Genomic DNA, 21,420 nt, shown 5'->3' with positions numbered 1-21,420 from the left:
CAGCATAGCACATTCCCAAACGTTTCTCTGAGATCTTAGTATGACCCGATATGCCCAGAGATTGCATTGTGTGAATATACGGGTCATTAAATGGTAAAGCAATATCATATTTGTGATGTTTTGCATGTCTGACAAAACAGCACTGCCGGCCCCTGAAATTAGATCGATATGTAAAAGATGCATCTTCTTTGAAGTTGTTCGGGTGCTTTCAGGAATATGCTAATCTCTCCCCTTGATCTTGATTGCATGGGATGTCCTGATTTAAAACCCATCAGCCATCACATGTGTCGCACTGCTCTGTTTCAGCAACATATTAGCAACATTATGCAGCTGTATAAGTTTTACATGCAACATAATCTCCATCATTACATTTTAACATTCAACAGAGAATTTCCAGTATACAGGCCTCAACAAAAAGGATCTTTCTGCTCACCCGGTCGGACCAGTAGTTTCTTTTTTTACTTGCTCTGTCAACATTTTTTTACTTGTCTAGCCACAAATATGAGAACTGTAATTAGCAACATATTTTTATGTGTCATTTTAAAAATAAATATACAGTATATATATATATATATGTGTGTGTGTGTGTGTGTGTGTGTGTGTGTGTGTGTGTGTGTGTGTGTGTGTTCATTCAGTATACGGGTCAATAACCTGACTATTTTTTTTTCTTCCAGATCTGTTTTTTGTTTTGTTTTTTTAGATATAAGTTATTTAAAAACACATTAAAACGCAATTTACACAAAACAATTACTTGAATACATGCCTACTACAATTTCTGAGTTTAAAGTCATTTTTATGTTTTTAGTAAGTGGTGTAACTGTCCAGTGACAGTAATAAAAAAGATAAAAGCCTCAATAAAAGCTTAAATTCTTAAAAAAAAAAAAAAAAGGGGGATCTTGGCTTAAGTAGTAAAAAAAAATAAGCAGTAAAACTATTTACTCATTTTAAAATGTTACTAATATTTGAAAAACGTTCTGTCCACCAATTCAGAGGCAGGTGATGAAGGTAGCTATTATGTTGTCATATGACAAAAAAAAAAGCATGTAACAGAGAGGATCCATCATGACTGTGTGAAGGGGAAAAAAAAAATATTTTGACATTTTTATGAAAAGGCACATTTTGTTAAGGTTGAATTGAGTAACCCTAACTCTGATATTTGTGACTCAAAAATTCATGATATTTGTAAAAAGGTTTTTGTTTTGTTTTTTTACCTTAAAAACATGTTTTAGAACTGTTTTGAATTATGATTAAGTTGTGTGCACTCACATATATTCAAGGTGCAAAGAGAGTATTTTTTTTATTTATTTTTTATTTATTTATTTTTTTTCTCCCAATTTGGAATGGCCAATTCCCAATGTGCTTTTAAGTCCTCGTGGTCGCGTAGTGATTCGCCTCAATCCAGGTGGCGGAGGACGAATCTCAGTTGCCTCTGCGTCTGAGACCGTCAACCCGCGCATCTTATCACGTGGCTTGTTGAGCGCGTTGCCACGGAGACATATCACGTGTGGAGGTTTCACGCCATCCACCGCGGCATCCACGCTCAACTCACCACGCGCCCCACCGAGAACGAACCACATGATAGCGACCACGAGGAGGTTACCCCATGTGAGTCTACCCTCCCAAGCAACTGGGCCAATTTGGTTGCTTAGGAGACCTGGCTGGAGTCACTTAACACGCCCTGGGATTCGAACTAGCGAACTAGTGAACTCCAGGGGTGGTAGCCAGCAAAGAGAGTATTTTAATACCTTTTAATTACTTGATAATTACACCAGTTAAAATTTTTAAAGTCATTAAATCAATTTTTGGTAAAAAATCCTGTTTTTTAAAAATGCATGAAACCAGCATGGCCACAAATATTACATTTCTACAAACTTGACGTGTTATAAAATAGATTTTTAAAAGATTTCAAAAAAATTTATCATCTCGGACAATCTGTATAAATCAACAATGCACGTTTTTCATTAAATGTTAAGAGTAATTTACAAAATGTAATGTAACTCCACGACTGCTATAATTTCATAAACACATTTTTGCTGGAAAATATAATGTGAAACAATACTGATTTGTGTATATTTTAACCGTATAAACAAAAACTCTCGCACTTTGGCCCTGGGCCATCCTTACTGTTGAGCCCTGGTATATATTGTTGCTGTTTAGAAAATTATTTGAAATGCACATCAATTTTATCATAGTTTCTTTTTTTCCGCAGTTTTTGGTGGGGAAAATCTGGAAAAAATTAAATGAATCCCCATGGTTTTTCCAAGATCAGATTTCAGTGATTGAATGGAATGATTATGCATGTATCAAGACAACAAGCCACTACATTAACAAACATCTTATTTAATACATTTTTCTTTGTGATCATTTCAATTAAAATCTGTAACAGATCTCATTTAACAATCTTTTTTCTCATGCTATAGCATAAACTTGACCGTATGATAATTACTGTAACTCACATCAGAAAGCCTTAGAAGAGGGCTATTTTATGAAAATGCTGTTAAGAATTTACAGTGTTAGGTTTAAAGAAGTTCTGTTGTCCATTATTTAAAGCTAAGTACTTTCACCCTGGGGCTAATGCTAGCTCCTTCCCTTTAGCTCCCAGGAGGGCAGCCCAGCGGTGGGCCTGGCTGTCGTCTTGCTAAGGAGGGCTAACTGGAGGAGAGGACTACCTTTCAGATGCATCAGAGCCTTTGTTTTGCTCTGGTGTTTGTTGTGCTAATGGGAAAGATCCTTGTATTACACCCTCCATGGCCAGTGCACACCCTGGTTCATTGCCCAGTCTCCAGCCTGTCTACGCCTGGTCTATAGCAGGCCATCTGGGTCCCTGGAGCCCGAACAGGGTTATCACGTTACATCTCAGTTTCCTGAGACAGGACGGTAGGGTAGGTGGTGGAGGATTTAGGGGCGGCTTGGTTCCTGTTCCCTGTAGTGCACTCAGGTGGAGTTATTCCCTTCCTCCTGGCTTCTCCTTGCTCCTTTTATAGAGACTAGATCAGGGAAGGTGACACCTGAGAAGGTGAAAGAACCATGTTTCTCTACCATGGATCTTCTCAACCTCAGTCTCTCTCTAGCTCAGATTTACTCTCTTGCCTGAGGTCTTCTTGATACTGATGCTTTTGACCAGCACTATAAAGTGGTTGTTTTTCTCCAGGGTTGTGACAGTGAAGGAAACAACTAGCCAAGACAAATAACCTCAGCATTTGGTCTGGGCTCAACGCCCACCTCCAAACACAAGAGTTTATGATCGGAATCATCAGCCTGGACTTTTCCCTCACTTTCTCTCTCTCTTTCTCCCCCTCAATAAACGGCTTTATTATCTCTGGCCCAGCCAGTTTCACATTTTCCATTCACATCCAAGTGCCCAGCGTAATTACAATAATAATTCATTAAGGAAGACAGGCAGGGTTCGAACCCAGGAACATCAGGCAACTCTCTTTAAAGTCACCGCCAGCTGTTCATTTTATTTAACCACCATATTTGCTTGAAGAGGTCCTTACAATTACATAGTGACAGAGTAATCACTGAGCAATTATTTCTTTGAATTAGAGACTCTTGTTCATTTAAGAACTTTACGTCAAAAGTACCTTTAAAAAGCATATGCCAAGATCATATAGGGTGAAAACAGGTGAAGTGGGACAATTGGCAAAGTGGGACTTTTTTCCTCTGTGTAGTGTAGTAGAGATTGTAATGATATTTTATGAGGGGCTAAGCCATTTGACATCATATTTTAATACAACCAATGTAAAGTTAAACCTATGACAAGCTATCAGTAAGTGTCCCACTTTACCAAAGTTCGCTCTACCTTATGTAAACGTAAGCAGCTTATAACAAAGGCAGAGCAAAAACTTTAGGAGAGAAATCTGGAATGTATAGATCTTAATATTAATGATGTGATTTTGGTGAACATTTGCTATGCTATGCTATGTGATGCTTTTATGGGATAGAGCATTTTTGGATACAGCACAATTTATTGCATTCTTCAAACATGTAATGGCAGAAAAAAATTATGCATGATTATAGTATAACATGACTTGCACCAATAACAGGAACCGCATAAAAAGCCATAATTTCAGTACTAGAAAACAAATCATACAATCATATTTGATTGCATGGTTGTATACTTTCATTGTAAAAAGTAATCTTTCCAGATCCCTGGCGTCTGTCCGAGGTCAGATTTCTCACTGAATTTTTAGTCCTCTTCCATTAAACCTGAGATGTGATGTTATTTAAAAGTCTGTGTGGTTTTTTTAGGTACATGCAAAATATCAATAAATCTCCCCTCGTGAGCATTCTTGCAGACAATTTTGGTGATGTCATCCTAATGTTAACCAAACGGAGTGTATAAAAGTCTTGGAACGGAGATTTGCAGTTGAAATCATGCACATTATAAACACCACAGTGTTGACTGAATGTGTCGCTCTTAAGTGTGTATGATGTTTTATTGAAATAGAAAACCACAGAATAATTGACTTTAATTGAGAATATTTTTTTATATATATTATTTTTTATCATGAGTGTTTTATTCAGAGCTTTAGTGTTTAATTTTAGTTCCACGAGTGTCACCAAATGGAATTGCAATAATCAGTGTTTTCAAACAGGTTCCAGAAAGCTCCCCTTGTTTTTCATTGATTGGACAGAAACAAAATAGTCCCACCCCAAACTCAGACCAGTGGTCGAGCCAAGTTGGGTTTGGAGAAAGTATTTTAACAGTGAAAAAAATGACAAACTTCAGCTTTAAGTTATATTGCTGAAGTAAAGAGTTAGAATTGTCTTATCTTTGTAAAATTGTGTTTAATCTGAGCTATGCTAGATGTCTTAATTATAGATTTTGTTAGTTTTGTTCAGAATCTTGATTATCGATTATGGAGGAGAAAGCACCTTACACCCAAACAGGACTCAAACATGTAACTGCTTCCAGAAGCATGAAATAGTGTACATGCCTATTGCACAGATATGGACAGTATGTGTTCTAAATGTTTATTCGCTCAGTGCAACAAAATAGCATCATCATTTTCTTTGGACAAAACTTTTTATGTGGTAGAAACTGGATCTGATTCAGAATTATTATTTTGTTGTTTATAAGTGTGACCTGTTACCTGGCCTGTAAATTCTCATAAGATCTTTAAAGAACTTTATAATCAAGCTGTTGTTTCAGGAGCCAATACTGCTCCAGAGGCTTTTCTTGTGCCCTCTCTCTTGATTTTCAGATGTATTTCTTTCTTATAAGACCAGCTTTAATGAATGTTCCCAATTAAACACGTCTTTGTTTTTTGGCAACGTCAGACTGGTAATCTCAAAATTACCCTGTATTTTGCCTAATATTTCATAATTAGCTAATGATGGGTTAGCTTGCAGATGTGGACTAACTGGAGTAGAAATGCTTTTCATCTTGATATATTCAGCTGGCCTGTCCAAATATATGGCCTGTGCATGCTCCCTCCCTCCCTCCCTCCCTCCCTCCCTCTCTCTCTCTCTCTCTCTCTCTTTCATTCTCTTTGAAGTGCTAACCTGTTTATAGTGGTTGGTATTCTGACAATTGACCACCTAAAGGTTTGTGAACTAAAGGAAAATATAAAGAGACCAAAGGAGAAAGAAAGCTAGAGAGAGGCAGATAAAGAATAAGCCTGGACAACCATTGCAAAGGAATCTTATCAACGTCATACCAGTTGAAATGCATTATAAACCATCTGACAGATCTGTAAATCTTATCTGAGGCACATCACTGTCTTTCAGGGTTGAAATACACTCAAAGTACTGTGGTGGTTGATTCTGCCCTTTTCCTCATTTTAATAGACATGCAATGTCTTTATTACAGTGCTTACAAGGCAGACAGTTTTGTAGATACTTTCAGCCTTAGGTATGCTTTCTATTTTTGGTGTTTATCAACTTTATACTTTTTAAGAAATTAAATTAATAGACATTGATAAAATGTTCAGCATTCAAAATGTAACCTACAGTGATGGTACCATGTAATCGTAATATTTGCTAACTGAATCATAATTGGCCTTATCATTGTTGCATGCCTTTACACTGCTAAGTTTTTTTTTTTAAATGAGAGAAATCAAGACACCGAGTGCCATGAGTGTCATGAGAACAACAAAGCAGCTCTGATACAGCATGTCATTTATGCAGAACTAAGGCCTATACCTTGTACTGTATATATTTTATTGCTGCCTTTCAAGCACTGGTATTTGCTTCCGTAAATGCAATTGTGATATATGTTATATAAAGATTTTATCATGAAGTGTTACAGAAATCAGACACTTGGAAAATAGATTTAGATTATCTAAATTTAGGGTACATTTTCTCCAACAGAGAAAAGTGGCAGGTCATAGCATTTGAGTCATGATCAGAATGTAATGAGCAGAAGAAGTGACCTGTCAAAGGCACATTACTAATGAGTGTAATTTGGATTTGTAGACCATGTCGTCGTGGAGGGGCATTAAAACACCTGCCTCTGCAGCTGCTTTTCCTTACCTCAGCAATGATAGCATATGATTGTGTGTGTGTGTGTGTGTGTGTGTGTGTGTGTGTGTGTGTTTGTGTAAATCAGCAGCTCATTACAGTGGCATGTGTCCTAACATCAGGCATTTTAACATTAAATTAACACCTAATTAACATAATCACACCTTGGTGTTTGCACTACTGTGACACCTTCGTATCTCTTTATCCACTTTTCCATTCTCTCTCGAGCTGTGAGCTTTCCAGATTTGGTTCCCTCATGTTGGTCCAATCCAGCATTACTTTCTTTTTTCAGCAGAACACAAAAGGTGAATATCTTGGCCACTCTTTTCCATATTATGAAAGTGAATAAGCACTGTGTATGTCAAGCTTCAAAATGACAAAAAAGCACCATTAAAGTATCATAAAAATGGTCCATATGTCTAGTGTGCTGTAAAACAAGTCTTCTGAAGCCATTCAATATCTTTGTATGAGTAACAGACTGAAATTTAAGTCATTATTCAATTAAGTTCTTCAAAAGCTCACCTTTTAGTGTTCCACGGATGAAAAAGACTCCGATTTGGAACAACATGAGGTTAAGTAAATAATGACAGAATTTTCATATTCTGTTGAACTATTCCTTAATGCAATATTTGTGAATGCTTATTCTTGAATGGAAGTATACCTTTCTGTTTCTGGCACTCATGGAAGTATGTGAGATGTGGTTCCAGAAGAGCTCTGAGGCTGTCAGCACGCTGTACATTTATCCTCTACTGTGAGCCCAGTCAGCAGGGATTCTGTGTGATCCATTACCAGTTATTGACTTTACATAGGGATGCACGCATGCACACATGCACAGGCACACAATATTGCTTTGGTAGTAGTTGTTGACTGTACTCTTTGCATTCAAGGTCATAAAGTTGAGCGTATGCACACTGATTTAGAATGTGTGTGTGCTTATGCTGTCAGTAAGACCAAAGACCTTTTTAAACCAAGTCAGTATACTTGAAAGATATCTTGGGAATGCCCCAGGGTGGCTATTTCAGACTGATCTCACTGTGAAACAGTAGGTTGAGTTTTATTTTGCTAAAATCGGTCTGTGCTTACCAAAATGTGAAACACTGCCCCAGTAACCAAAGCAGTAAGTGTTGTTGGGCGAATGGGCACATATGAGCTCCATTTTCTGGGTGTAATGTCCACAAAGGGGTGCCAAAAACAAGTTGTGAAGCGAGTTGTTTTCAGCTGTACAGGCTGTAATACAGTGAAGAGAAATGCATGTTTTATAAACAGTACCCCTAACCTCAACCCTTAACCTTAACATATGTTAGAGGGGGAAATGCAACCTCTGAATCGCGCATTTGCAAGCGCAATTACTTCCTGGTTTCAACACGGGATCCAAACCCAGGTCTTCCAAGCTGCTGATCCAACATGCTTACAGTCGCACCTCAAGGGAAGGGAAACACTGGAGCTGATGCAAAAATGTCTGATAGGAAATGCCACTTGTCAGTGAGTCAGCATAATGTGGCTGATCCTAGGGTTCCGGAACTCTCGGAAACAACATGCCCACTTCTCATGATCATGTTGGCTATTTTCTAGTCATGCAAGAACAGCTCCTACAGTACTTGGATGGGGTAAAGGGTTAAATCTCCAAAACTGTTTTCCAAGCTTTAGTTTCAATAACATGTTAAATCAGCAATAAAATCGAACTAAAGTGATATTATAAATATAGCTATTTTAACTCAAACTAAAAAAATATATATTATTTTAAAGGCTGGTCCAGCTAAAGCACATTCACGTTTTAATGGCTCAGTCACATTCACTCTTTCACATTATAATGTAGCAGGTGAAATATAGTCATCTCTATGAGAATTCTTCCAAAATTTTGCCTTCTGGTGGCAAAGAAATTTCCCTTTTGAACTTAAACTTTGACTCATGAATTTTCATTTTTGACCAGTAGAAAGTTGCTTAGTTTGGTAGTGACCTCTGTATGAGGCGGTCCTTCAAGGGCCAATGTGACCTAGCCTTTACCAGTTAGCCTACTGACTCTTGATTGAAAGGTGGGACTTTTTTTCTTACAGCCGCCCATTAATTTTTTAACTATTGGCCTGTCTTCTCCTGGTAGAGACCATTACAGGTGCGTAAACAAAAACAAAGGAATAAGAATGCTACTATGTATGTCTTGCCCCGAAGCATTTCCGGTAGCAGTATTTTTATAACCCAGAACTGTAAAAATAACATGACTAGTGCATACTTTTAGAGCCTAGCTAAAGAGAACAAATGAGATATGTGTAAAAACTGAAAATAAAGATGTCATTCAACACATTTTCTCAAAGGACATCAAACATTTGCCTCAAGTGACTTATCCAGACGTGTTGTTGATACTGAGAATCTACGTGAGAGAGACTATAAAATTGCTCAAAATTATTTCCTCAGCGGCAAGGTCGGGATTATTGGATTGCTCTTATTATAATCAATGGAGCTGTAAACGCTGTAAGTGTGTGATTTACAGACAAGGTAAGGTTTTTTCATTATGAAAAACTTTCCTTGTGTTTCTCTTTCTTCTGCGCTAGCTTTTATACTACTTCAGCTACTCTGAGAACTTGGCAGTGCAGAACTGCAGATATTGTTGACTTACGAACAGTCCTTGAAATGGTCTACTGTCTATGGTCAGACACGCACACGTATGGAGCATGCACCTTTATTCTGACTCCTGTACTGTTCTAATCCCATTGTTTATTGTGTTCGGTAGTAAACAGATGAAAATTTCCTTGATCTGACACACAAGGGGCCATTGTGAAGTGAGCATCACCAACTGTGGACTTGTCAACACTTGCCCATATTGTGTTTCTGTTCTGTAATAAAATGCTCTTTGTACAGTAAACAGTCTGTTTACCTGCACACTCTCAAACACACCAAGCGCTAATAATGACATGACTGCCTGTTCAGTTTCAAATTCTGATGGCATATTTTGTCATATCTCTCACAAAAGTGAACTGAAGCCAGAATACTGAACTGAAGCCAGAATACTGAACTAAAACCAGATTTAAATTAGTCCCAATGTTTACAATCAGCATCTACCACTATCCACACTGTACAAAATGTTAACCAAAAATGTATTTTATGTGGTAAAATCTAAATTATTTAAATGTTTAAATTATTACAATCCAAGTTATATTCCAGTCAAAGACATGTAATATGACTGAAACAACCTTAAATTGGGTTACACAGTATTTTTAAGGGTCAGATAAGCTATTAAAAATAGTTCTCGGCAAGCTTTTGTTCACAGCACATGTTCACCATTTACAGTGCCTATTTATTTTTAATTCATTATGTGAAAATATATACACGGTTGCCCCATGTTGAATTTGCTACTTGTTTTAACAACATTATAAATGTATAATCTTTTTATAATAGGTAATACATTATGAGATAGACACTGGACCTATTCCATTAATTTACTAAAAAATACCATGAATTAATTATTTGGACTTTTTTTGGAGTACCATGTAAATACCATGGTTAATGAGTGATCGTTCAGTATCATGGTATATCAAAGTAGCTTGGCATAACCATCTGATATCATCTCTGCACCATGGTTTCTCTACAGTACTTTTTGTAAGGGTTTAATTGTCCATTTAAAAGTTAATTTTCTCTTGGTTTTCTGTCTGCAGGGGCCGAGATTCCTCCAGACCCGAACGTGGTGGCCGCCTCCAGTTGGAACATGTCCAGCAGAGCTGAAAGAGGTGAGTTTGAGCCCAAATCTGTTCTACAACTGAGGGACACTATTAGGTCTACAGTAATGTGACAGATAGGCAGTGATTGCTGGATGTTTTGTCTGGAGATGAATGTTAGCTTTGATTGCCAAAGCAGACATGATTACTAGCAGCAACATGTGAGCTGCAAGATGGCAACAGTTTGAAAAGGGGCTGGTTATGTGTCTTATGTCATCTTGATTCTACAGCGAGAGCAACACTGTCTGGGACACTGTGCCCATTTTTGTTGGTTTCAATAAGCATTGGAAATCTAGATCTGTTGTGTCTGTGCTATCATTTCAGATGCAAGTTTAAACTAAAGTGAGGAGAGTTAACACAAAAAAGTATTTTCTAAAGGATCACTAAGCAATTCATAGTGCCATTGTACAATAACTACATTAAAGACACCTGTGAAATTTAGATTATCATTTCGTCCAATCAAATGCTCTCTATATGAAAATGTTCTGATTCAATTCAATTTAATTTAACATCTGCCTGCAACCAAATAGCAAATAGCAAATAGCAAGTCATGATTCATGGCTGTGATGTAACTACGGCTTTTTTTTTAAGGGATGATCCCTTTTTGAACTTCCTGTTTCAACACGATCACACAGGAAATCAACATGTAGCCTCCAAAAGTTAATGTACCCGAAAATGAACCCCATTTTACCAAATTACTGACAAGCGCCATTTCCCATCAAATATTTTGGCATCAATTCGACCATGACCACCTTTCCCTCTAGTTGACTTTTTTATGTAGTCTTCAATGTTCTTTCTCTTTCTTTCTCTTATAAACACACACAAGCACATCATATCATCACGCAGCTCCATTCTGGCTCTGTGCTCCATTCTTTATTCTTGCATGTTTCTTTTTCTATCATTCTTTTATTTGTCATATCACTAATGTGTTTTTCCTGTCCTGAACCAAACTTAGTAGTGATTAAACTAACAAAAGAATTGTGGTCATTAAGTCAGTTCTCTATACATTATCCTAATTGTTTTGGGATGTATATTCTGATCTCAATCTGATTTGTTGCTTGGAGTTTGAATACAACTGTCAACGAAGAAAAGATTTAAGGAAACAAAAGGCTTCACAATAATTTCTATCTGCTAGATACATTATGTATCCTATTCTTGTCCTGTCACCATTGCTAAGGCAAGCATCACTATTACTATTGCTTATACTTAGGTTAAGGGATTTGAACAAACCCCTAACCCTAAGTTAGAGATGTGAATCTTCTCTGGCCTCACGATTCGATTTGATTACGATTCAAAGGGTAACAATTCGATTACAAAACGATTCTTGATGCATCACAATGCATCACGATGCATCTTGTCCTCCAATATTTTTATTTATTTATTTTTTTTAAATATGTTTTACTCTCTATTTTTTCCCTTTCAGCTTTTTATTTAACAGCTGTTTTCAAAAAATTAGAACGAGTCACATTACATAAACTGGCCTTTTACATTCATTATGAGCTGTGAACAAAACATGGAAGATCGACAAGATTAAAAAATGGTTTTATAGTTTTGAAGAGTATCACAATTTTATAGTTTCTTTCTTTAGAACCTTATAAAAAATCTCTTAAAACCACAAGAAAAAAAATATTGGTTCTCCATCAAAACACACTGAATACTATTACTTCAACTGATTATAATTTTTTGTTTGTTTGTTTAAAGCATTGTAAATCAATTAATAGCATTTAATTATTATTTAATATGTATCTATACCATGCCTATTTATTTTAATTATTAACTATAACCACAACTGGAAGTTGCTGGTCCAGGATGAGAGATATACAATTGTGCTCAAAAGTTTGCATACCCTTGGTGAATTGGTAATATATGTACCATTTTTAAAGAAAACATGAGTGAGCAGGCAAAACACATTTCTTTTATTTCTTATGGGATTCATATTCAACTGTAGGTTATAACAGAATTGCACAATCATAAAACAAAACATGGCAACAAAGAAAAAATTAAATGACCCCTGTTCAATAGTCTGCATACCCTCAGTTCTTAATACTGGGTATTGCCCCCTTTAGCATCAATGACATCATGCAGTCTTTTGTAATAGTTGTCTATGAGGCCCCAAATTCATGCAGGTGGTATAGCTGCCCATTCGTCTTGGCAAAATGCCTCCAGGTCATGTAAAGTCTTTGGTCGTCTTGCATGAACCGCACGTTTGAGATCTCCCCAGAGTGGCTCGATGATATTAAGGTCAGGAGACTGTGATGGCCACTCCAGAACCTTCACCTTTTTCTGCTGTAACCACTGGAGGGTCAACTTGGCCTTGTTCTTAGGGTCATTGTCGTGCTGGAAAGTCCAAGTGCGTCCCATGCGCAGCTTTCTTGCAGAAGAATGCAAATTGTCTGCCAGTATTTTCTGATAACATGCTGCATTCATCTTGCCATCAATTTTCACAAGATTCCTCATGCCTTTAGAGCTCACACACCCCCAAAACATCAGTGAGCCACCACCATGCTTCACAGTGGGGATGGTATTCTTTTCACTATAGGCCTTGTTGACCCCTCTCCAAACATAGCGCTTATGGTTGTGACCATAAAGCTCTATTTTGGTCTCGTCATTCCAAATTACAGTGTGCCAGAAGCTGTGAGGCATGACAAGGTGTTGTCGGGCATATTGTAACTGGGCTTTTTTGTGGAATTGGTGCAGTAAAGGCTTCTTTCTGGCAACTCGACCATGCAGCTCATTTTTGTTCAAGTATCGACGTATTGTGCTCCTTGAAACAACCACACCCTCTTTTTCCAGAGCAGCCTGTATTCCTCCTGAGGTTACCTGTGGGTTTTTCTTTGTATCCCGAACAATTCTTCTGGCAGTTGTGGCTGAAATCTTTCTTGGTCTACCTAACCTTGGCTTGGTATTAAGAGATCCCCAAATTTTCCACTTCTTAATAAGTGATTGAACAGAACTGACTGGCATTTTCCAGGTTTGGATATCTTTTTATATCCTTTTCCATCTTTATAAAGTTCCATTACCTTGTTACGCAGGTCTTTTGGCAGTTCTTTTCTGCTCCCCATGGCTCAGTATCTAGCCTGCTCAGTGCATCCATGTGAGAGCTAACAAACTTTATTCACAGGCACTAATTGCAATTTAAAAAGCCACAGGTGTGGGAAATTAACCTTTAATTGCCATTTAAACCTGTGTGTGTCACCTTGTGTGTCTGTAACAAGGCCAAACATTCAAGGGTATGTAAACTTTTGATCAGGGCCATTTGGGTGATTTCTGTTATCATTATGATTTAAAAAGGATAAATAGTATGTGATGATAAATGGCTTCATATGATCACTATCCTTATATAAAAGACAGTTTTTATTTATTTTTTTTTGGATGATCAGTCATATTTTCAAAATCAATGCCAATGTCACAATTTCTGCCAGGGTATGCAAACTTTTGAGCACAACTGTATCTGCTTCTTTGAGAGTGCAGCTCTCTCCTCACCTGCACAGGTGATAGTAAAGCAGTTTAAACAGCATGGTTGTTGCTTCAGGAATGTATCAAGCATCTCGTATGCACTGTTCCATCTGTTTTCTCTATGATTAGAAGATTGCATGACCCCGTCGCAAACACTACGATGGATTTCAAACCCTTATCATCAGGTGTGGGAACTGTCCTGACAAGTGATTGACCTGCAATAAGCAAAAGCCAATGAAATGGAAAGCACGCAAGAGTAGAGAAAGGCATCGGGAAAAAAATGAAAACATTACCCACGTCTCACCCACTGCATCGTCGTTATTTTCTGCTGTGTTTTTCCCCGTTGTGTGCAAATTAGTGCAATAATGGGAGCAAGCTAATCTTTCATGTTGTCTGTTGGCATGTTATCACAAATAAACTCTCCCGTTGCTATGTGCATGGGTTTGTGAAAGAATTTTGGGATTGTAGTTTCATTCGGGCACAAATGGTCATGTGTTTGATATACCTAGTCAGCAATCAGTCATGTTTGTGCGCCTGTCTTTAGTGTATGAGCTTAACGCGCATCTTTGTTTCGATATCTGTATTTGGTGCACGCCACTGCACTGCTGCTGTTTAAACTGAACTCAGAATTGATTCTGATTCTTTTGAGAATCGATTCAGAATCGTTTGAGAAAGAATCACGATGCATCGCTGAAAATATTTTCCCCCCACCCCTTCCCTAAGTATTAAACATCAGCATGTAACTTTTCCTTGCACTTGTCTTTGCTTTGTTTGTCAAATCACTTGGTCTGTTAAGGAGAAGTGTACTATTACATTTCTAAGCAATCAGATGAAGGATTTTTGCCCAATAAGTGATAAAAAATCCCAGAGACTTGCATTAAAGGAAGAACCCGAGAAATATTTACGGCCAGAATATCACAGAGACTTCAGGATGTTATATATATGCTATGATTTGGGCCAGTAAGCAACCACCCAGAACTCCCTTGCAACATCATAGCAGAACACTAAAAGACACTCAGACGCTCACCTTAGCAACCTTAGTAATGCCCTAGCAAACCATGTACAACAGCATAGCATCATGGCGGCAAGTTTTGCACTGACAAACACCACACAAAATCTAGTTGCACAGCACACAGTGCTGTTGGCAACAAAAGATGCTATTGCTTTTGTATCACTATCTTTAGATTGTCAAATTAGTTCTTCAAATCCTCTGCGAAGTTTGATAAATAAACAACTGAACTACATGTGCATGTGGATCTGTGTGCAGTTGGTTCAATCTGGCTCAAGTTAGTAGCCAGTCACCACATCCTTACATCATTACAAGGATGTCCAAAAGATTAGGCTCATCAGTCAGATGCATTGTGAGTCAGAACTGATCCCCCTGTGGTTATATCCTTCCATTTTTTTGTGACAACCACATTTGTATATTGTTTTAAGAAAGCTGATGTTTATAGAAAATTAAGATGGAGGGTTAAAGAAGAGATCCACCAGGGGAAGGAAGGTATCTTTCCCCAGCTTCCCCCAGATAAGACATGTCTGGAATGAGAGAGAGAAAGAAAGGATGGAAGAGATAAGGGAGTAGGAGGTGTGAATGAACAAGAGGTAGGATTCAAGAAAGGGTAAAAATTGTGGTTGGATGGTGTGTTTATTAGTCACTTGGCACCCAGACATCTGGTATCTCACTGTGGTTTCATGTTATTTTCAATGTGAGATTTTGGTCATAAGAAATTACTCAGGACCCAATAGACTGCATGGTAAAAATATGGTGTACTGTGAATTTGCAATGACTTGCCTTTGTGACACTGTCTAGTACATTGTATCTAAGATTATTTCATGGCTCTCTCTGGAATACTTTTTTTTTTTTTTTTATCACAACCAATTCTGAGGCCAAATATTTTTGTATGACCACTAAACTGTATAATTGACTGTTTTCCCTGGCAACAGATTTCCTAAGCTGCGCTAGTGCTATGTGGCCTCTGTACAGTAGCTGCGTTTCCATTGTCGAGCCAAATGAGGGCATGCTAGAGCGTGCCAGGGCCAGTTGCGTTCCCACTGTCCTTGCGGCTTACTCTGGGCCAGTAGCCTTTGGCCCACCGATTATCCATTGGCCAAAGAAGGCCAGCTGGGTATTGTGGCGCGGACAATGTCAAAGGCTGAGTTTAGCGAGATACTCATGCTGCATTCCATTCGTCGGATGTGGGATATTCCTACTTGAATTCTCCGATCTCTGACCATAAAGGAATTCCATTGCCATATGCTCGGAAAATTTAATTTAAACAACAAAAACTGCAACGCTCCCATTGGCTCAACAGGGTTTGACTGTCACCAGAGACATCTCCTAGCAACCCAACTTATAAACAATGCTGCTACGCTAGCAATTGTGCTAGAGGTGGACGTTCATCAAAAGAGTTTAATTTACCATGTTTTGTACACTTGTCTCTGCAGTCTGCAAATGTTTAGTAAACAAGTTTTAATATCTTGTAATGTAGGAACTTTGACTCATTGATCGATATCATTTAATAAAAGTGAATGTTTATCAGTAACTTTGTACATTTCTCTGGGTGCCGATATTTTTGTGTGACGTCACGCACCTGAATTGGCGAAATAAATTGCGGACACAATACAAATATATTAAGATGCACAATGGACAAAACAGTGCCCAAAGGAAGAACTTTCCATGGTTTGAGATCATGGACGGTGTGCTGTTAGTGGAGAGACCACTTGGAACACCATGGTGAGTTGTCAATGCTAACTTATCTTGCAAGTTAGCTAACGTTTACATACAATATAAACATGATATTCTAGATAACACACATATTTTGTTTGGCTTGTGAAATGGGCAGGGTGTGTGACGTTTGCACCAGGGTGACATGTTAAGGGCGGGTTTAGGGTAACGGTGCAGGGCTTTTGGCCTGATGGTGGGAATGCAGAGTGATTTTGTTCTCGTGGCTCAAGGTCCATGGCTATTGGCCCCTGCTGACCAGTTTATGGCCCTGGCTTGCACTGGCCCGATAGTGGAAAAGCGGCTTATGGGCTTATAATAATTTAATCTCAAATCAATAGTTAATGTCAATTTATTTACTTGTTTGGTAAGTAACCATGTAATGAACACCCCTTGCTTTGTATCAGGGTTTTGATCACAAAAAGAAGGCTTAGGCAGTGTTTTAGTCACCATTCACTTTCATTGCATAATTTTTTCCATACAATGAAAGTGAATGGTGACTGAAACAGAATTACAAAAGAGAGTTCTCAGTTTCATTCCTCATATTCCAATTAATGTCATAGTCAACAAAATCACACTGAAATCCACAAACCAGATTTCTGGTAACTCTAGATACAGTTTGCTGAACACTGCTGTCAGTTGTAGTTCAAACAATGTTGGAGTTTTTGAAAGGTGAACGGTAGTCAAAGGAATTCAACCCCAACCACAGCTACTGCAATATTGTGGATGTACCTGCACATTTGTGGTCCCTGCCGCTTTTTACCCTGCCTTAACCCTGGGGGGCCACACTCATGGCTCCCAATCAATATACTTTTATTAATTTTCTCTTCAAAGTCACATTCATTGCATTGCACCAGGGCATGACCTCCTTCTGAGAAGATGCCACTAAATATGAAGAGGGAGAGAGAGACCAGGGAAAACAGAACAGTTCACTCAAAATGTTAGTTCAGCTAAAATAGTTGACCATTACAATATTTTAATATAATTTACTCACCCTCCTGTTGTTCCAAATCCATATGACTTAGACCTCATCCAGATCAATACATTTTCGTTTGAAAACACATTAATTTCACTATGATTACGCCTCTCATCCTCATTAGAATGGTATTTTCCTCCATCAAAAATGAAGCGTTTCAAAAACATTCTCCATTACCACATACTTTGGAAAATGATGATTTTAAGAAACTTAAAATGGCATTGTTGTGGATGTGGCCTTATTTTCGTCTGTGGAACAAAGATTAGATTTTGAAGAATGCCTTAATTTTTTATTTATTTTTTTAAAATAAAAGTGAATGGGGACTAACTCTGTGTAGCTCCAAATGTTACAAAAAAGCACCATAGAAGTAGTCCATAAGATTTGTGTGCTATATTTTCAGTATTTCGAAGCCTAAATCTTTCGTCGTTTGTCGTTGTTCACTGATAATCTTCCCCTCCTCTGTACTTCTCAAATCTCATTTGCGTTTGTGTCCATTCAGATTTGGCACATCATTACATAAGGTTTGACAGTAGTGATACCAAGTGGCATTTGTTTGGAATACTTTTGGAATAGTTTACTTTCACTCTTTGCTCCTTGGCTGCACCAGTAGGGCTTGTCATGATGCCATCAAGAGCCTGTCGAAGCATGTCTGCCAAACTAATCACATGACTCCACAGAGTGTCCCATGAAACCCAAGAGAGGTTACAATTATATGGAACAACTCTGTATGGAACACACACACCTAGACTTCTGTTCAAAAGTTTGGGGTCACTTACTCATTCTTTATTATTATTTGTTCTTCACATTTTAGAATAATAGTGAAGTCATAAAACTATGGAATAACAGAAATGGAATTATGGGAATTATGTTGTGACTAAAAACATCCAAAATAAATAACAAATATATTTTAACATCTTCAAAGTAGCCACCCTTTGCTTAGAATTTGCAGAAATGTACTCTTGACATTTTCTCAACCAACTTCTTGAGGTATCACCCTGGGATGCTTTTTAAACAGTATTAAAGGAGTTCCCATCTATGCCTGGCATTTATTGGCTGCTTTTCTTTATTATTCGGTCAAAGTCATCCATTTAAAAAAAAAATTTAAATAAAATTTTAGTTTTATAATGAAAAATATGTTGGCACAATTATATTTTTGTCTACAAAACTAATTTCAAACATTTAAGCATATGCCTTCAGATCAAAAGGTTTTTAAGATCATGAGAAACATTTCAGTCAAGTGACCCCAAACCTTTGAATGGCAGTGTACATACTAATGTGCCACTATAGCCCTGATTCTTATTTAGGTCCGTCACCACAAAGTATTTTAACATTCTGTATGTATAAATTTCCCATAGACTGTAAGTGTGATATCAGTAGTTTCCATCCATGGCCTTACTCAGACCAGAGTGGGTCAGATTTGCTGAGCTCACTGCAAGCATTTTTTATTTCCCACCCAGTACTCGTGAAATATTGTGGACTGTCATGTTGATGCTGGCCCCTTATCAAAGCTAGCCGTAGGCCTGGCAAGACAGATTTTTTGGAGACGGAAGTTTCCAGAAGCTTCAAGAGATTCTGCCGTCCCCTCTGGCGCTATCCACTCCGATGAGACAAACTAATGATTTACCGCCTAGTAGCAACCGATAAATATCATGTAAAGAATTCCTTACCGTCAGCTTAGTGGTTGGTAACACATAGTATGTACGTGTATGTTCAAATACACACAAACACACAATTTTTCTTGTATTTTACACAGACACACAAACACCAAGAAAAGCTTCTTGGAAAAACTTTGACTTATTACATGTCAAATAATGGCAGTATAAAATAAATGTTTATACTACCATAAACAACACTGTTTCCTTTGGGCATTTTGAGTAAGTTAGTCACATTAAATGTTTTAATCAGAGGTCTTAGACTCTTTTCAGGCCAAGAACCCCTTGGTGGAAAGAGATGGAGATGTATAAAACTGAATATTGTATAAAACTGAGTTGCATTTTAAGCCTGTCCTATAATAATGTGTATATAGTACCATATTAATGTCTTTACATACTTTTTGATGCTTACAATGCAAAGTTATTAAAATAATCACTAGTTATGTGCTGTCATATACAGTACATGTGCATTACATTTTTATTTTATTTCATTTTAAAATGGGAGGGAAAATGGAACTTTAATTTCTTTTGTTTTGGTTGAAGTACTGTATTTGCAATATAATGTAAATATAACAATATACTACTGTAGAAATATACTTATTTTACAAAAGTTAAAAATCTCTTTGGAATAGTTTAAGATTTTTAAACTATATGTCAAATAATGATTGCCAGACCCCCTGCAGTACTGCCATGGACCCCCTGGGGCCCGCAGACCCCTTTTTAAACATCTCAGTTTTGATTTCGATCTTGTCTTCTCAGATCACTTCCTAAGGCTGGATGCTCCCATGAATAACATCACTACCTCCCTTGGTCAGACAGCTGAGTTACACTGCCATGTTTCAGGGAACCCACCACCCACTGTGCGCTGGCTTAAGAACGATGCCCCGGTGGTCCAGGAGCCGAGGCGTGTCTCTTACAGGCCCACTCCGTATGGCTCACGTCTGAGAATCCGAAACCTGGACACCACAGACACTGGCTACTTCCAATGTGTGGCTATCAACACCTACGGCACAGTATCTACTACAGGAATTCTGTTTGTGAAGTTTGGTGAGTGTTTTCGGAATTTAACGTAATTGTGATTATTTCAAAATCATTTGTAAGCAAGGTTACTGATGAAAAACTTCCCAGGTTGCATATTTTAAATCATTTTATAGGAAAATGTTATTGCTCAGAGGTTTATTGCTCATTTTGCAATTTCATTTGGTGCTGCTAGTGGTACAGAAATTACACACGTTACCTTTAAGCAAAAGTCGAGATTTCTTTATGTAATCTCATTGCTTTCTATTGAGATCTCATTTGTGATTTTTTCTTTCCATTGGGACCATTCATATCTACATACCCCAAAAGTAACACCCCATATAAATCTGGACTAGTTGCAAAGCAGAGCTCCCTCCGGTTGGAATAAAGATTCTTGTAAATGTCCTGATGCTCTGTGCAGTGTTGCTGCAACCATAAATGTCCTTTTTTAACATCATCAGGGCATCATCATAAGTACAGAGCTTTAACATTTTCAGCCCTTTATAGTAAAACTCTGAGAAACTTAGTGTTGGCTGAGTAAAATGAGGTAATCAGAGTTATACTCCACTCCATGGTGCCAAGAAGCCATATTGGCTGCATGTGTTGTGGGCGAGATGTTCCCAACATGTTGTTAAAAATCCCTACTCTCCCTTTCTTCCAGATCCGGCACCCACCCCCTTGCCTGGAAGGCCTTTACCGTGAGTCCATTTTTCTTTCCTCTGTGCTGCAGCCATCTAAAATTCTCCATTATCAGTCATTACATACACTGCAGCAAATAGAAAAAAAAAAAACTTTGCTTAGGCTGTCTGCATTTCCATTTTATGTGCGACTGAACATATCGTATAGACCTGCACAGAAATGAATGTGTGCTCTTGTCTTTTAAGGTTTTACACTTGGACTGGCACTCATGTTTACTGTAATGTTAGCTTAACTTATCCAACCTGTATTTGTTTGCATGGTCTCACAGGTCATGCATATATTAAAGGGTACCCTTGGACAGAGTTGTAAATATTTGCTCTGACAATTGGATTACAATTTGTTACTAAATTATGCAGTGCATCATGAAATTTTGATTCGGTTTGGTTTGGATGGGTTTGGTTTTGTTGGGTTGAGTTGAGTTGGGTTTTGGTTGGCTTTGGTTGGGTTGGGTTTGGTTCAGGTTGAGGTTGGGTTGGGTTGGGTTGGGTTGGGTTGGGTTGAGTTGAGTTGGGTTTGGATGGGTTGGGTTTGATTGGGTTGGGTTTCGTTGGGTTTTGGTTGGGTGTGGTTGGGTTTGGTTGGGATTGGGCTGGGTTGGGTTGGGTTGGGTTTGATTAGGTTTTGTTTAGTTTGGTTTTGGTAGGGGTTGGGTTGGTTGGGGTTGGTGTAGGTTTGGGGATGGTTATGTGTTGGTTTTGTTGGGGTTTGTTTGTGGTTAGGTTGAGT

The 21,420-nt window shown here is 38.0% G+C and overlaps 1 protein-coding gene across 1 annotated transcript in view; it reads left to right on the top strand.

Moving 5' to 3' along the window:
• LOC127449663 (inactive tyrosine-protein kinase transmembrane receptor ROR1-like) overlaps nucleotides 1-21,420 on the top strand; it is a 187,987-nt gene that overhangs the window by 130,668 nt on the left and 35,899 nt on the right. Inside the window, exons 2-4 of the mRNA XM_051713214.1 lie at nucleotides 10,113-10,184; nucleotides 19,738-20,025; nucleotides 20,657-20,693. Of these exons, the coding sequence (XP_051569174.1) occupies nucleotides 10,113-10,184; nucleotides 19,738-20,025; nucleotides 20,657-20,693 (397 nt within the window). The remainder of the gene's footprint in view (nucleotides 1-10,112; nucleotides 10,185-19,737; nucleotides 20,026-20,656; nucleotides 20,694-21,420) is intronic.

This window comes from Myxocyprinus asiaticus, chromosome 12 (genome assembly GCF_019703515.2).
Source record: "Myxocyprinus asiaticus isolate MX2 ecotype Aquarium Trade chromosome 12, UBuf_Myxa_2, whole genome shotgun sequence".
Lineage (NCBI taxonomy): Eukaryota > Metazoa > Chordata > Actinopteri > Cypriniformes > Catostomidae > Myxocyprinus > Myxocyprinus asiaticus.
Note: the sequence above shows the minus strand (reverse complement) of the source record. Positions and strands in the feature narration are given on the sequence as shown.